This window comes from Podarcis liolepis, assembly GCF_965112155.1.
Source record: "Podarcis liolepis genome assembly, chromosome: 1".
NCBI lineage: Eukaryota > Metazoa > Chordata > Lepidosauria > Squamata > Lacertidae > Podarcis > Podarcis liolepis.
This window is the reverse complement of record NC_139554.1, coordinates 10,316,525-10,334,538: the sequence shown is the minus strand read 5'-3', so window position 1 is coordinate 10,334,538 and position 18,014 is coordinate 10,316,525. Positions and strand designations below refer to the sequence as shown.

Genomic DNA, 18,014 nt, shown 5'->3' with positions numbered 1-18,014 from the left:
ATTAATAAAAATTAATATTTAAAAAAAACAAAAAAACAAAAATAACCTCTGGGTCAGGGGTAGGCAACCTAAGGCCCATGGGCCAGATGTGGCCCAATTGCCTTGTCAATCCGGCCCATGGACGGCCCAGGAATCAGCATGTTTTCTCATGAGTAGAATGCGTCCTTTTATTTAAAATGCATCTCTGGGTTATTTGTGGGGCATAGGGGCATAGGTTCATCCCCCCCCAAAAAAAATAGTCCGGCCCACCACATGGTCTGAGGGATGGTGGACCGACCCATGGCTGAAAAAGGTTGCTGACCCTGCTCTGGGTATTGAAAGGTAGAGTGCCCCCAGGCAAGGAGGTTCCATTTGACTATGTTGGCCGAAAGAAGAGTCCTCTGTCTTCCTCCAAGAATTTGTCTAAAGCTATCTAAGATGTTTTACTGCTGTTTTATGATTTGCTGGAAGCCTCCCAGAGTGGCTGGGGCAACCCTGTTAGATGGGCAGTATATAATTCTATCTATCTATCTATCTATCTATCTATCTATCTATCTATCTATCATCTATATCATCTATCTATCTATCTATCTATCTATCTATCTATCTATCTATCATCTATCTATCTATCTATCTATCTATCTATCTATCATCTATCTATCTATCTATCTATCTATCTATCTATCTCTATCTATCTATCATCTATCTAATCTATCTATCTATCTATCTATCTATCTATCTATCTATCATCTATCTATCTAATCTATCTATCTATCTATATCTATCTATCTATCTATCTATCTATCTATCTATCTATCTATCATCTATCTATCTATCTATCTATCTATCTATCTATCATCTATCTATCTATCTATCTATCTATCTATCTATCTATCCATCTATCTATCTATCCATCCATCCATCCATCATCTATCCATCCATCCATCATCTATCTATCTATCTATCTATCTATCTATCTATCTATCTATCCATCCATCCATCCATCATCTATCTATCCATCCATCATCTATCTATCTATCTATCTATCTATCTATCCATCCATCCATCCATCCATCATCTATCTATCTATCTATCTATCTATCTATCTATCATCTATCTATCTATCTATCTATCTATCTATCTATCTATCTATCTATCCATCTATCTCTATCTGTCTGTCTATCTATCTATCTATCTATCTATCTATCTATCTATCTATCTATCTATCCATCCATCATCTATCTATCTATCTATCTATCTATCTATCTATCTATCTATCTATCTATACTTTAGTTTGCATCCTAGCCCAACATCCTGTATCCCATGGCGGCTAAACTAGGTGCCTCTAGGAGTAGCCTCCAAACAGAGCATGAAGACAAATATCTATATTCTGCCATTGCTCCCCAGCAATGGGTATTCCCAGGTAGACTATCCATGGACATGGAGGTTCTATTTGACCTAAAGCCATCAAACATCCTTTTCCCTTTTCCGTGGACTTCTCATAAGGATAGAGTGGAAGTAAAAACTGCATGTATAGGCACTTATGAAGAACTTGCATTGTTACGATAGTCTTTTCTAGGTTTTTAGATGGCTCTGTTTTATCTGTGTGTGCTGCCTTGAGTCCTGGACTGGGGGAAAAAACTGTATTTTTCGCTCCCTAAGACACACTTTTTTCCTCCTAAAAAGTAAGGGGAAATGTCTGTGCATCTTATGAAGTGAATGCTGTGTGGAGGAGGGACGTGTAAGCGGTTCCTGTCCACTTTGCTGCTTTAAAGCGAGCCGCGGAGGACAGACGGACGGGAGCCATGGCTCCCCTTCATTCAGAATATTTCCCCCCCATGTTTTCCTCCTCTAAAAACTAGGTGTGTCTTATGGTCAGGTGCGTCTCATGGAGTGAAAAATACGGAAAATACATACATACTGTATATACAACAACAACGACAAGCCTGGCTTAGTTTACAAGGAAGGTGCAGGGCCCAAATCAGGTGTAGGTCTAGTTTGCCTGATCAAATCCTGGCTCAATCAGTCAAGATACGCATGATTTTCATGCCCTTGCATGCGGCGTCTTGGCTCTTGGGTTTAATGGGAGCAACAGTACCTCTTTAGCCAGTTTGATGCCGTGTTCGTAAGACAGGGGCTTCTCCTTCATGTAGAGCAGTCGAGTCAAGGTTTTTGGATCATCTCGTAGGTCAATCTAGGAGTTTAAAGCAGATGTAGAGTTTAAGGCTTGTTCAAAAAAGAAAAGAAAAAAGAGCTATCTAAGGTCTCTAACTGTTGGAGATGCAACAGAGATAATGCTTCTCTAAAAAAGTGTTTTTTCATTGTCCTATATTGAAAGATGTTTTGGCAGAAGGTAACTGAAAGTATCAACAGAACTGCATGGAGCAACCTTACATTTACAGAGCAAAATATCCTCTTGAATTATATACCCAGCACATGGAACCTTGCAAAAGGACAATAGGAGTGGACTCTCTGTGCCCTTACCATGGCAAAAAGACTGATACTGATGAATTGGAATAATAAAAATGTGGCTCCCTTCTATGAGTGCATTGAAGACTTATGCAGTGGTACCTCAGGTTACATACACTTCAGGTTACAGACTTCGCCAACCCAGAAATAGTACCTCGGGTTAAGAACTTTGCTTCAGGATGAGAACAGAAATCGTGTGGCGGCAGCGGGAGGCTCTATTAGCTAAAGTGGCGCTTCAGGTTAAGAACAGTTTCAGGTTAAGAACAGACCTCCGGTACGAATTAAGTACTTAACCCGAGGTACCACTGTACATACAAGCTCGCAACATATGAACAACTTGCATATAAATGCAGACTTGCTATGGACAAATTCAATGTTATTTGGAATCCATTCTTACAAATAGGTTCAGATCTGGTGAAGAACAATTAACAACCTTGTAAAATATACAGCTTTGGGCTCCCCCCTTCCCCCCTTTGTTTCCCCTTCTGCCCGGGTTCTGCTTCTTTTTTTCATTTTCTCCTTTCTGAAGAAGAAGAAGAAGAGGAGTTTGGATTTGATATCCCGCCTTTCACTCCCTTTAAGGAGTCTCAAAGCGGCTAACATTCTCCTTTCCCTTCCTCCCCCACAACAAACACTCTGTGAGGTGAGTGGGGCTGAGAGACTTCAGAGAAGTGTGACTGGCCCAAGGTCACCCAGCAGCTGCATGTGGAGGAGCGGAGACGCGAACCCGGTTACCCAGATTACGTGACTACTGCTCTTAACCACTACACCACACTGGCTCTCTTTCTGTTTGCGTCTCTTGGCACACATATAGTTATGTATTTTTGAACTTTCAATAAAGATGTTAGTCGTCCCCCCCCCCCAAAGGCTTGTTCACAGCTATGGTATCCCTCACTGAGCAGGAACCTTCTACCTAGGTCCTATCTGTCTGTCCATCATCACACTATTTGAGCGTTGTAATGGTCACAAAGTGAGACTATCATGTGGCAGCTGCAATTGTAGAATCAGAGAGCTGAAGAAAAATAATAATAATAATAATAATAATAATAATAATAATAATTTGGATTTGATACCCTGCTTTATCACTACCCGAAGGAGTCTCAAAGTGGCTAACATTCTCCTTTCCCTTCCTCCCCCACAACAAACACTCTGTGAGGTGAGTGAGGCTGAGAGACTTCAGAGAAGTATGACTAGCCCATAGCTGTCAACCGTCCCTTATTTGGCGGGAAACTCCCTTATCCCAGCGCCGTGTCCTGCTGCTGTCCCTTATTGATGATGTCCCTTAAAGTTCCCAGGTTTCAAAGGAAGCAGCTCCTCTCCCGCCCTCCCTGCCGGCCAGGGAGGAGGGAGGCTCCAACTGTGTTGCTTGGCTGTGTTGCTCACCCATTAAGGAGTCTAAGAACAACTGGGGGGTGGAGCTTGCATGCCTTGGGCCAATCAAATCGGCTACATTGCCTGGGGACTTGCCTTTTGCTCAGCGCTTCCCAGCGGAGAGGTGACGGTGGTTTTCATTGCTGCATCCCCTTTGCCGGGTTGATGCGCTGTGGGAACCACTGCTTGAGGCTTCGTGTGGCTGCTGGCTGGGCTTTCTGCCTTTGGCTTGGAGGAGCTCAGAAGTTGAACATACCTGTGTCCGAATAATCACTTACTTTGGCTGCTGATCCCTTATTTTTGAGGCTGCTGGTCCCTTATTTTCAAATTTGTAAGTTGATAGCTATGGACTAGCCCAAGGTCACCCAGCAGCTGCAGGTGGAGGAGCAGGGAAGTGAACCCGGTTCACCAGATCACGAGTCCACCGCTCTTAACCACTACACCACACTGGCTCTAGTCCAGCCCCCTGCAATGCAGGAATCTTTTGCCCAACATGGGATTCGAACTGACGACCCTCATGCTCTACCGACTGAGCTTTTCCGGTTGGCTGAGTTAGCATGAACACACCCGAGACCAGTGTTTTGCAGACTCCCCAGCCATCCTTTACCTGTGTTCCTATCAGAACATAAGGCACATGGGGCATGCAGACTTTCAGTTCTGGCACCCATTCCTCCTGGACGTTGTGGTACGAGGCAGGGTTCACCACGGAGAAACAGATCAAAAACACGTCCGTGTTGGGATAAGAGAGAGGCCTGAGCTGGTTGTAGTCCTCCTGCCAGACAGCAAAAGAATTGAAATGACAGCATTACAACAGCAGTGAAATGGTTATTTGGAGCAGCAAACTAGATGTCCTTTCTGTTTCCTCCCAATTCTTTGATTCTAAGCATCCACACAACCGTTTGTGCACGTGATAAAGTCAAAATTTATTGAGTTGCCTAGGTGTTTTCTTATTAGCTTTCAGGGCCAGGAGCAGGCAGCTGACTAAACATTAGGAAGAAGTTTCTGATGGCAAGAGCTGTTTGAAATAAATACTACTTTGGGGCAGCGCTATTTTTCTAATCTAGAACTCGCCATGAATGCCTCCCTTGTTCTCTTAGAAAAAGCCCTGCTTTGGGGGGAAATGTAAAATTCTCAGGCGGTGAGATTATTTTAAACCATATACCAACCGTGGGGTTTGACTGTCTGCCAAAAGACTGATATTGATTCATTGGAAAGATAAAACCATGGCCCTCTTTGAGCGATGGATAGAAAATATGACAGTGCTTGCAATGTACAAATTAGTAATTTTTCATTCGTTGTAATAATTATTACTTATATGCCTGTATTCCATATTGTATCACAATTTCAAGTATTTTTCTTTAATTTTTCTTTTTCTTTTGTTCTTTTCCTTTTCCTTTATTTACTCATGGAAATTTTTAAAATAAATTATTATTGTTATTATTATTATTATTATTATTATTATTATTATTATTATTAACGTAAATTGGATGGCCATCTGTCAGGGATTCTTTACCGTACACTTTTTGATGTGGCGAACTGCAAAACAGATAGCTTAGAGTGACCACGAGATGGCACTAGATTCTCGCAAGAAGGTTCACAACAAAGCCTTTTGAGTTTCCAAACAATATTTGCTTCAGAGAGGTGAAGCTTGGGGCACCATTAAGAATGTCAGAAAGAGAGCTGGAGACATGGAATGCGACATCAACGCTTGACTCTGAGATAATTGGCTGTCATGACACTAGGTTGGGTAATTCACTTGGACTCTTGTGCTGAGGGCAAAATCCCAGGGGAGATGGGGAGGCGAGACAGAGGCCCCTGCTGGCCCTCCAAGTGTCCCTATTTTCCAGGGACAGTCCCAAATTTACCGAAGCTGCCTTGGTTTCTTATTTGACCCTGGAATACCCCGTTTTCCCTTATTTTCATCAGAGATAAGGAATAGAATGTCCCTATTTTCATTGGAGGGACACGGGTGACGTTGTGGGTTAAACCACAGAGCCTAGGACTTGCCAATCATAAGGTTGGCGGTTTGAATCCCACGACGGGGTGAGCTCCTGCCAACCTAGCAGTTCGAAAGCACATCAAAGTGCAAGTAGATAAATAGGTACCACTCTGGCGGGAAGGTAAATGGCGTTTCCGTGCGCTGCTCTGGTTTGCCAGAAGCAGCTTAGTCATGCTGGCCACATGACCCGGAAGCTGTACGCCGGCTCCCTCGGCTAATAAAGCGAGATGAGTGCTGCAACCCCACAGTCGGCCACGACTGGACCTAATGGTCAGGGGTCCCTTTACCTTTTTATTTTCATTGGAGAAATGTTGGGACAGGGGGGTTATGACCCTGTTTTCATGGTAAGCTGCTGGCAGTATTGCATAATCATTTCCAGAGGTGTGGCCATGCTTAGTTTTTTTGCAGCAAAACCAATATAGGCTTTTGTACTGTGCAATCCTATGCACGTCTGCTGAGAAGTAATTCACAAGGCTTATTCTCAGATATGTATGAGTAAGGGGCAGAGGCCCTAGCTCAGTGTTAGGGCATTTGCTTGGCATGTAGAAGGTCCCAGGTTCAAACCCTGTCATCTGCAAGGAGGGCTGGAAAATGCCCCCTGCCTGAAACTCTGGAAAGCTGCTGGCAGTCAGTGTAGACAATATTGAGCCAGAGGGATCAATGTTCTGACTCAGCACTAGGCAACTTCCTATGTGCATATAGAGTTTCAGCTTCAATGTGACATAAGTTACAGGCATCTGATGAAGCAGACTCTAGTCCATGAAACCTCACGCTAGGAGAGCCATACGTCCGGGATTTCCCAGACATACCTGGAATACTGCAGTCGGCAGCAGTGCGGAAATCGGCATCATGAAAATCCGGACAAGTAGCAACCGATGTCAGCAGTGTTGTTTTTGCCATCTTTCCTCAAAAATTTTGCTCAACAACTTTGCCCCCCTACCAAAAAAGCTCAATAACTCTGCCAAAAAAAATCTAAACAACTTTTGTGTCTGGATTATCACTTTTTGAAATATGGCAGCCCTACCTGTAATAAATTTGTTAGTCTTTCTTTTTCTAATATCATTTTAGTTTCTTAAATGAATACAGTGGTACCTCGGGTTACATACGCTTCAGGTTACATACGCTTCAGGTTACAGACTCTGCTAACCAAGAAATAGTGCTTCAGGTTAAGAACTTTGCTTCAGGATGAGAGCAGAAATCGTGCTCTGGCGTCACGGTGGCAGCAGGAGGCCCCATTAGCTAAACTGGTGCTTCAGGTTAAGAACAGTTTCAGGTTAAGAACGGACCTCCAGAACGAATTAAGTACTTAACCCGAGGTACCACTGTATTACATGCACAATACAAACTCTAAATTAGTTAGAACATCATATAATGCAACATAATCCTATGATGTCTTTTATCATCAAACGTATGTTATAATAAATTGGTTAGTCTTCAAAGTGCTGCAAGGCTTTTTGTACCATGTGTCTGTGTGTTTGAACTGACTCTTGTGCAATTTTCCAAAAATGAAAAGCTTACATTTTTGTCTGCCTTAAGGAACAAAGAAGAACCTCAAAATTTTCTTCAGGAGAAGAACAGTGGCATCGAAGATAGACATAACATGCAGAAATGACACACTGGTCTTGACCTTTAAAGCCCTTTGTGGCTTAGGGGCCTCATATCTACAGGACCGCCTCTCCTGGTCTGCCCTGCAGAGGACCTTAAGGTCCATGAATAACCATAGTTTAGAAGTCCCGGGCCCTAAGGAAGTCAGACTATCCTCCACCAGGGCCAGGGCCTTTTCAGTGATGGCTCCGACCTGGTGGAATGCTCTGACCCATGAGACTAGGGCCCTTCCGTCGGGCCTGTAAGACAGAGCTATTCCGCCTGGCCATTAATTTGAATTCAGCCTGATCTTTTATTTCCCTTCTCTTCCTTCCCCTTCCCCTTTTATGAAGATCACTCACTCTGAGACCCCACAGCTAATTCTCCCCTGGCCTCCTCACTGGCCCAAGTAGGACCAATTCAGTCAGCAAGCCCTGAGGACTATTTAATTAATTTTTGATTTTTGAATGTTATTTTTATTCATGTTTTTATACTGTTATTTTATGCTGCTTTTATAATTAAGCATTTTAAAGTATTTTAAATGTTGTTAGCCGCCCTGAGCCCGGTTTTTGAACCGGGAAGGGTGGGGTATAAATAAAGAATTATTATTATTAGTAGTAGTAGATTACCTGTCCTGCAGTGTCATAAAGTCCAAGCAAATGCTGTCTGCCTCCAACTGTCACAGTCACTATAAAAAAAGAGAGAAAACAGAAATATATTACAGGAGCCTGGTTGGATCAGAATAAGGGCCCCTGCAAAATTTGGGCTTTTTTTCAGTTTGGAGCAGAGGTTCCCAGACTTATTTGGTCTACCACCACCTTTTCGGGGGGGGGGGGATTATTCAGTGCCCCCCAGAAATCCTGCCAGCTCAGTCCAATCCGCTCGAGGGTCTGGGTCGGGGCCACAGTCCCCCTGCCATTGTCGAAATAGGCAGGCAAGCTGAGACCCACTTCCTGGGCCTGGATTCATCCAAAAGGGTTCAGCCAAGCCCAGGAAAACCCATCACCTCCAGCATGGCTGCCAGATCCAGGGGAGGCATTGTATGAATGGTTGTTTTTAAAATTCTTCTTTCTTTATGCTTCCACTGCCCCCTTACTTTTATTCAACGCCCTCCCCCAATTGCACCCGAGGCTACTACTGCCCCACTGGATCGTCCCAGCGCCCCCAGGGGGTGGTGTTGCCCACTTTGGGAAACACTGGTTTAGAGAAAAGATCGGGGTAAGAGCTTGACGTAGAGTAACATTTGACCTATCCCTGCCCATTAGGTAAAGGTAAAGGGACCCCTGACCATTAGGTCCAGTCGTGGCTGACTCTGGGGTTGCAGCGCTCATCTTGCTTTATTGGCCGAGGGAGCCGGCGTACAGCTTCCAGGTCATGTGGCCAGCATGACTACGCCGCTTCTGGCGAACCAGAGCAGTGCACGGAAATGCCGTTTACCTTCCCACTGGAGCAGTACCTGTTTATCTACTTGCACTTTTTGACATGCTTTCAAACTGCCAGGTTGGCAGGAGTAGGGACCGAGCAATGGGAGCTCACCCCCTCATGGGGATTCGATCCGCCAACCTTCTGATCGGCAAGTCCTAGGCTCTGTGGTTTAACCCACAGCGCAGGACCCTAAGTTTTGACACTGGAAGAGACAAGAGAGGGAGACAGGATAAGAAGGGAAGATGATGGATGGATGAAAGGAAGAGTAGCTGCATGGATTTAGGCTTAAATTTGGTTGGTCTCCTCGCATGACAATGGACTCGTGTGGTGTTTTGAAGGTGGAAGAAAAGGGCCCACCAAACAAAATTAGACATCTGTTGCACTTAGCTCATCTTTTGTTATTCTAACTCCAGTGCGGAGATGAACTTCACAGGCTGGTGCTTTCGGGGTAGCAAGAGATCTAAGGAAGCTACGCAGGGTCAGGAAGAGACCCCCGGCTGGTGGGTACGCATTTCTAAGACCCCAGATCTAGGTTGCGACTCTTCCCTACTGAGGGTGTGTTTGGGTTATGTCTGGGTTTGGTACATTCAGCATCCGTTTTCCCCTTCCTCTTCTTTCTTTCCAGTGGAAGGTAGTTTGCAATGTCTTGGTCCTTGCGTCAGAACCCACCATCTCGGTGAGAACGATGGGAGTTCGTTTTGGACAAAGCATGGCTATTCTTTTATGTGTTTATGTCTCCCAACACTCATCTATTGAAAATCTCGTTTAGTTTGTGTTATGCCCTTCCTCCCAGGAGTCCTGGGAAGTATAAACAGTCTTCTGAGCAGCTTCCCATTCAGCTGGTGGCCAAGAGCAGGCCTGCTCTGATCCAGAGATAAATAATTGCTCTTGCTTTACGTTACATGATTCATCTGGCTAAATCAACACTCCCCCCCCCACAAAGGGGCTCCAAGCAGTCCAGTGCATCATGGGAAGAGGGTGGTCTGAGAGGAAAGGAAAGATGATTATTTCCTCTATGAGGAACGGTTGCTGCGTTTGGGATGTTTTAGTATAGAGACAAGGTGAGTTAGAAGCAACATGGTAGTAGTGGCAGACCCCTGACATTCACCCCATTTGTTGGGTGCTGGTGCCCAGTCTGCGCATTATGCACTGCTAAATGCCACCCCAATCTCTGAGCAGTGAGAGAAATAATAATAATAATAATAATAATAATAATAATAATAATAATAATAATAATTTAGTGTTTATACCCAGCCCATCTGGCTGAGTTTCCCCAGCCACTCTGGGCGGCTTCCAATCAAGTGTTAAAAACAATACAGCATTAAATATTAAAAACTTCCCTAAACAGGGCTGCCTTCAGATGTCTTTTAAAGAGAAGATAGCTGCTTATTTCCTTCACATCTGAAGGGAGGGCATTCCACAGGGAGGGTGCCACTACCGAGAAGGCCCTCTGTCTGGTTTCATGAGTTCCAGGTGCTTACCAAGAGTTTGGTTTCCATGGAATGAAGGTCAGGGGAGATGGTGGATATATGGATTTATTTCCACATATTTACAACCTGAGCCTAAGATGGAGGGGCTCACAGCAAGAAAGTATTTGAGGGGGCCGGCCCCCCACAAAGTTGATGGGCATTCCCATTCAAATGGTGTGTGTGCACTGCGTCATGTGATCGATTGTGCGAGGCGGGGCTTACCTCGGCCCCCACAATATTTTATTCAAGTTGGTGCCTGTCAGGATGCTGTCAGCGGCTCCCGGCTGGTTGCCCAGGAAAGTATAAAGACAAGGAAAAGTTTCTTACCGTCCTTTTTTATTTCAGTCTTTACACAGAGAGGCTATAGAACCCAGCCTTTTGGAGAATGGCGTTGTGCGAGTGAATCTCTCCCACCTTCTCATTCATCAATCTCATCGTCTCTCCTACAGGTGCTGCTACATGCCCTCTGTTTTTGGGCTCTTTGCTCTCCTACTTTCAAGGCTCGCTGGGTTCTGGGAGGGGGGGTCTGAAATGCCTTCTAAAGACAGTGTGTCCGTCAGCTGTCCCCCCCCCCGGTGCTTCCTCTCCCTCCTCTCCCATGATTTCCCAACTTCCCCCCTCATCTGCATCTGAGCTGTGACTTCCCTCAAACCCCTGTTGTAAATCTAAACTGTCTTCCTCTTCCTCCTCCCTGGAAGGGTCAAGCTGGGAAGGCAGACTCCACCATTCCTCTTCTGCCCAGTCCCTGCCATCACCCCTGGCACAAAGCAAGCATGCCTCTGTCTCTGTTTCCAGCTCAGCTCTCACACAACAACCCCCTATCTCGCTATTTTCCTTCTGCCTACCCAACTTCTTTGGTTATGCTAATCCTGGTGCTTGTTTATGGAGAAAGCTAGAGAATTCCAGAAAGACATCTACTTCTGCTTCATTGACTATGCAAAAGCCTTTGACTGTGTCGACCACAGCAAACTATGGCAAGTTCTTAAAGAAATGGGAGTGCCTGATCACCTCATCTGTCTCCTGAGAAATCTCTATGTGGGACAAGAAGCTACAGTTGGAACTGGATATGGAACAACTGGATATGGTTTAAAATTGGGAAAGGAGTACGACAAGGCTGTATATTGTTTCCCTGCTTATTTAACTTATATGCAGAATTCACCACGCGAAAGGCTGGGCTGGATGAATCCCAAGCCGGAATTAAGATTGCCGGAAGAACTATCAACAACCTCAGATATGCAGATGACACAACCTTGATGGCAGAAAGTGAGGAGGAATTAAAGAACCTTTTAATGAGGGTGAAAGAGGAGAGCGCAAAATATGGTCTGAAGCTCAACATCAAAAAAACGAAGATCATGGCCACTGGTCCCATCACCTCCTGGCAAATAGAAGGGGAAGAAATGGAGGCAGTGAGAGATTTTACTTTCTTGGGCTCCATGATCACTGCAGATGGTGACAGCAGTCACAAAATTAAAAGACGCCTTCTTCTTGGGAGAAAAGCAATGACAAACCTAGACAGCATCTTAAAAAGCAGAGATATCACCTTGCCAACAAAGGTCCATATAGTAAAAGCTATTGTTTTACCAGTAGTGATGTAAGGAAGTGAGAGCTGGACCATAAAGAAGGCTGATCACCGAAGAATTGATGCTTTTGAATTCTGGTGCTAGAGGAGACTCTTGAGAGTCCCATGGACTGCAAGAAGATCAAACCTTCTGAAGGAAATCAGCCCTGGAAGGACAGATCGTGAAGCTGAGGCTCCAATACTTTGGCCACCTCATGAGAAGAGAAGACTCCCTGTAAAAGACCCTGAAGTTGGGAAAGATGGAGGGCACAAGGAGAAGGGGACGACAGAGGACGAGATGGTTGGACAGTGTTCTCGAAGCTACCAGCATGAGTTTGACCAAACTGCGGGAGGCAGTGGAAGACAGGAGTGCCTGGTGTGCTCTGGTCCATGGGGTCATAAAGAGTTGGACACAACTAAACAACAACAATCCTGGTGCTTAACTAGCCAGCCACAATCCATTGCCTAGACAAAGGGACTCCTGCGCTCCCCCCACCAATACAGGAACCCAAGAATCAGACAGGGCTCAAACCATCATGCAGAGTGATCCTTCTCCCAACAAAACATGGTGCCCATCATAAAGTCAGGGGTTTTGCTGGCAAACGGATAAAATGCACCGAGAACTTTGAACCGTTGCAGCATAACGAGGTCCGAATTCTGCGCCGCATCCATCTCACTTTAAAGCTGCGTCAATAGCAGCCGGAGGAAGGCAGGCAGATTGACAGCTCAGCAGGTTTCCTGTCTAATGAAGCTATCTGGAAGTTTGCCTGGAAGTCGGTAGAGAACTAGTCCACTCTCCTTCCATGCAAAAATAATAACTGTGATGGATTAGGCTTGATCTCTCTGTTCATCTACCTGTGGCATGAGCTACCAGGTGCTGATTTCTTTTTGCCTGACTAATCTCATTTATCATTTAACACCACTCCTCCCCTCCCGGGTGTAATTTATTATTAAAAGTCCATTTCACTTGTTTCCTGAGGGCCCCCACTGTAGAATGATATGGTATTGCTGGATCCCACCCATGAAGTATTGGAGGCTCCTGGTGAGACGCGAAAGCATCTGGCAAGGCAACATAACAGAGCAGCTGGAAGGACGGATTGATCATTTTCATATCTGCCACTACCTCTGGCCTGTCAGGAAATCCAGTTGCTATCGACAGCTCCGCGGCTATTTATTAAGTCAAGGGCCAACGCAAGTAGGTCCTGATAAAGATGCACAAAAGTCCCCGGCAGACAGTTAATGAACAGCCTTTTCCCTCGGGGGACGATTCTTCCAAACCCTTATCTGCCGGAGGTTGACAAGCTGGTAATAGGAATTCAATGTACAACAAATCTGTCCTTTAAGCAGCGAGGGGAGGCGAAGTCAGGAAGATAAATAGAACAAGAGCGCTCTGACAACCTCTCTTGTACAAGGTGGGAGCTGAATATGGCCTGGTGAAAACACGGAGGATGGCGCTGATTGACAGGGTTAGATTTATATTCCCATATCTTTGCAGAACGCCGCCTAAGCTGCGTTTCAAAGAGCCGCTTCATCACTCTGGCAAGCTGTTGCTTACATGGGCCTCTCTGAAGTGGGAAGCGTTTATTATTTCAATCCCTCGATTTCTGCAGCGTGCGCCTTGGCTTCCGCAACCCCTGACAGCCCTGGAAAGGAGAGTGTTTCCTTTCTGCTTGGGCGTGAGGATGGAAGAAAGTCAAGACGAGTGTTTGCAGACCTCTCCCTGCTTCCAAACCGACCTGGCAGGAAGGGGACGAGGGATGAAAATTCCCAGTTGAAACAAAATTCCCCTTCCTGACTGTGTTAGAACATGTGCTTCGCATGCAGAAAGTCGTAGGTTCTATTCCTGGCAGCTCCAGTTAAAAAGATCTGCGTCAGGACTGCTGGGAAAGTACCCAAAGAGGACCCAGAACTTGGAAAGCTCATGTAAAAAAAAAGAAGAAGGATCTATTTATTTATTTCATAAAATTGACACACCAATTGATTGTGAACAAAAAACATAGAATCATAAAATTGGAAGGACCCTGAGAACAGGGACATTCTATTCTGTATCAGGAAGCTTCTCCTGCGTTGGATCTCTCTGCACAAATAGACCTCATATACACATCTACACCTTGAGCCAATTGCAACCTCTCAGCTGAACCCACCTCACAGGGTTGTTGTAAAGAAAAAATGCAAGGGTAGGGACCGTGTACAACACCTTCCACAGATAAATGCAAGGGTAGGGACCATGTACAACACCTTCCACAGATAAATGCAAGGGTAGGGACCGTGTACAACACCTTCCACAGATAAATGCAAGGGTAGGGACCATGTACAACACCTTCCACAGATAAATGGAATGAAACAATATTTTAGCTGTAAGCTGTCTTGTGTCCCTGCCAGGGACAAATGTGGGTAATCATAATCAGTGCTTTTTTTCCCCCTTAAAAAATGTTTAAGGGTACAGTGGTGCCTCGCAAGACGAAAATAATCCGTTCCGCGAGTCTCTTCGTCTTGCTGTTTTTTTGTCTTGCGAAGCAAGCCCATTAGCGTCTTAGCGGATTAGCGCTATTAGCGGCTTAGCGGGCTTAGCGGATCAGCTGTTAAGCGGCTTAGCGGATCAGCTGATAAGCGGCTTAGCGACTTGGGAAAAAGGGGGGGACAAGGAAAAAAACCCCGCAGGAACTCGCAAGACATTTTCGTCTTGCGAAGCAAGCCCATAGGAAATTCGTTTTGCGAAGCACCTCCAAAACGGAAAACCCTTTCGTCTAGCGGGTTTTCCGTCTTGCGAGGCATTCGTCTTGCGGGGCACCACTGTACTGTCATTATGACAAGAAAACCACCATTTTATAGTTCAAATCAGGAAAAATAAATACAGTAAATGGACAAAAGTACAAAGATTCACAAAATGTTTAATGGTATGCATACCCCTGCTTTCCCCCAGAAAAAAAGCACTGATAATAAGAATAATGATTAACAATGGAAACTTTGAGAATTATCAGGAACATACCAGAGAGGAAATCCTAATGAACTCAGTGTGACTTAGTTCCGTGTAAAAATGCTTTGCATTGCTGTGTAAGCTGCAGAGTCTTTACCCAGTTACCTGGGAGTAAGCTCCATGGAATACAGTGGGACTTACTTTTTGAGTAGACAGCAAGGCTTCATTGGAATAAACATGCCATGTGTTTCTTAAGAAATGGCTGGCTGCTGAAGCATTGCAATTAAAGAATTAAAAGTGGATTGATGACCTTTCCCCTTCAAAATCATAGGAAGTTGCCTGCCAGCTTCACCATTTCCTTCATTTGGCACAACAATTTTATTTTCAGTTATCAACAGGACTCCAGTTTTGCACCTACACACCCTCACTGCACTTTTAATTGCTCTCCGAGACGTGGAGGGGAGGAAAAAGGAAACCGGGATATTCTGTGATCAAATCAAAAACTGGGGTGGCTTCTGTGATTCTGGGACTGTTCCTGGAAAATAGGGACACTTGCAGCGTAAAATACATAATAATAATAAATTTTTATTTATACCCTGCCCTTCACGGTTCAAAAACCGGACTCAGGGCGGCTAACAACAAATTTAAAACACTTTAAAACACTTAATTATAAAAGCAGCATAAAATACAGTATAAAAACATGAATAACAATAAAATTCAAAAATCAATTAGATAATCCCCAGGGCTAGCTGGCTGAATTGATCCTACTTGGGCCAGCGAGGAGGCCAGGGGAGAATTAGCTGTGGGGTCTCAGAGCAGGTGATCTTCATAAAAGGGGAGCGGGAGGGAAGAGAAGGGAAATAAAAGATCAGGCTGAATTCAAATTAAAGGCCAGGCGGAATAGCTCTGTCTTACAGGCCTGACGGAAGGAGGTTAAATCCTGAAGGGCCCTGGTCTCATGGGACAGAGCATTCCACCAGGTCGGAGCCATTACTGAAAAGGCCCTGGCCCTGGTGGAGGATAGTCTGACTTTTTTAGGGCCCGGGACCTCTAAACTATGGTTATTCATGGACCTTAAGGTCCTCTGTGGGGCATACCAGGAGAGGCAGATTCGTAGATAAGAGGGCTCTAAGCCACAAAGGGCTTTAAAGGTCAAGACCAACACCTTGAACCTGACCCTGTACTCCACCGGTGCAACTGGTATACCACTGGGTGAATATGCTCCCATGGCAGGGACCCCATATGCACAGAGGTAATCCAACCCTCTCAGGGCCGTCTTAAGCATATCTGGCGCTGTGGTGCAAAGCTCCCTCTGCCATGTTTCTCAGAGTTGTCGAGTTGTTGTTTTTAGGGAGGGTGGTGCTGCTAGTGGGACTGGAGGAGGTGGGCAGTGGCTGGAGGGTGGCTCCTCCTGCTGGGAAGAGGCAGAGGCAGGACGTGGTGGCTCCTGGCTTAGCCACGATGGCCATGGCAGATGGTCGCTCTGGGCATGGCGCTGCTTCGGCGCAGCATGGCAGAGGCGGGTGAGGGCGGCAAGCTGATGCAGGGAGGCGCCGCATCCAGCCTCCACCTCTTCCCTGGTGCCCTCCAGAACTTGGTGCCTTGGTGCCACTAGCCTCTATGGGTAAGACGTCCCTGAACCCTCTAACCCCATAACGGGCAGATGGCAGCAACAGGGTAAGCCGAGTACATGATGACAGAGGCAGGACCACTGAGGTCAGACTGCTGGCATAGGTCTGTGGCCACACAGCCCTCAGGAGGGCAAAATAGCTGCCACAGCGATACCCTCCTATAGGTCTTTCCTGTTTTCTTTATAACCTTTCACCGCTGCTGAATTTTAGTGAGCCACTCGCCGATTGCGCTAATTCTCCCTGCCAAAGTTTCATTCTATGTTTCTGATGCATTTAGTTATTCCTTCACATTTCCCATATTGCGTTCATTTATTTTTCTTAGCCCCGCAAGTCGCCCGGGGGGATATGCATCGATGGGCCGCCCCTGAAAACGAGCAATAAAAATAAATTGGTGTCCAAGGCTTGATGTCCTTGCCATCTGGCAATGAGGTCATTGTCTTGGAGCTAAGACTCCAGGCCTCTCTTAAAAGGTCCTAAGCAGCAGCTGAGTCCATGTTGGAGTCCCTAGTACCTTTTTCAAATGAGCCAGTTTTCTTTCTTTCCCCAAATTCGTCGCAAATCACGGCGCGGGCCGTTTGCCCATCTCTAATTTCAGCTCCCTCGAACAGGAGAGTGGAATGGCAACGAGCAACTTAATTTCTTGGCTTGCTTTGTAAGTAGGATTGCCAAACTATTCCTTACTTTTAAGCAGCATCAATCATGCTTAAGCTTTCTCCGTTATTCCGGAGCAGGACAGCTCCACCGAGCCTAACTGGTGCCCTTCTTTCCAGACATCTCTTCAGGGTGTCTTTCTCATTGAACACTTTCATGCTTTGCCTTCGCATAAAGGAGGCTGGACTAGCATTTGGAGATGGAGAGGCTGTGTAGAGCAGCTTACCCTCAGCCTGGTGCCCCACAATATGTTGACAGTTCCCACCCGTCCCGGCCAGCATGGTCAATGGTCAGGGATGGTAGGAGAAGCTTCCTGGGGTCCCTGTTTTCATCGGAGAAATGTTGGAGAGTATGCATGTAGGAATTTAGAACACGGCATGATCAGGGTTCTGAATTGAGTGGGTGCCTTCAGTGTAGACCCAGCTCAAACCTCCCCGAATTTCTTTCCCCTTGTACCTGGGCACTGAAAAGGTACCTAATGGTATCGCTAATGCAGATTCACCAATAGATTAAATTGAGAAATGAATACACAGAAAGGTAAGGTGATGTCAGGCTGCGGGGACTCAGCTTCCTCCCCCATGGCAGTAAATAAGAAAATCAAATGAAAGGAACGCCTTACTAGTTAGATTCTTTAATAATCACACTGAGAGACAAAAGAACATGTCTCCCTAGGAAATGGCGGTGCTCCCAGAAAAGGCTTACACCCCCTCAGTCCCTATTAATCTACGTCACTCCTACGTCTTGTAATCTGAGCTTGCACCCTCTGCGCTTTCTGTTCTGAGACTTTCTGAGCTTTTCTCGACTTTGGGGAGGGTGGTGGAGGAATGCTGTTCAACGACTGTGAATCTCTCTTCCAGTGTTTCTTCTCCTAGCTGTTCCCCATCCAGTATTTCCCAGCTTCTGCCTTCTGAACTATGCCTCTCTGCAAACCACTCTTCCAAATCTATACTGTTGTCCTGCT

General features: G+C 45.6%; 1 protein-coding gene across 1 annotated transcript in view; it reads right to left on the bottom strand.

Moving 5' to 3' along the window:
• Positions 1 to 18,014, bottom strand: part of RHOJ (ras homolog family member J) — a 61,405-nt gene that overhangs the window by 4,023 nt on the left and 39,368 nt on the right. Inside the window, exons 2-4 of the mRNA XM_083520364.1 lie at positions 8,032 to 8,090; positions 4,427 to 4,591; positions 2,078 to 2,173 (exon numbers count right to left, since the gene is read on the bottom strand). Of these exons, the coding sequence (XP_083376490.1) occupies positions 2,078 to 2,173; positions 4,427 to 4,591; positions 8,032 to 8,090 (320 nt within the window). The remainder of the gene's footprint in view (positions 1 to 2,077; positions 2,174 to 4,426; positions 4,592 to 8,031; positions 8,091 to 18,014) is intronic.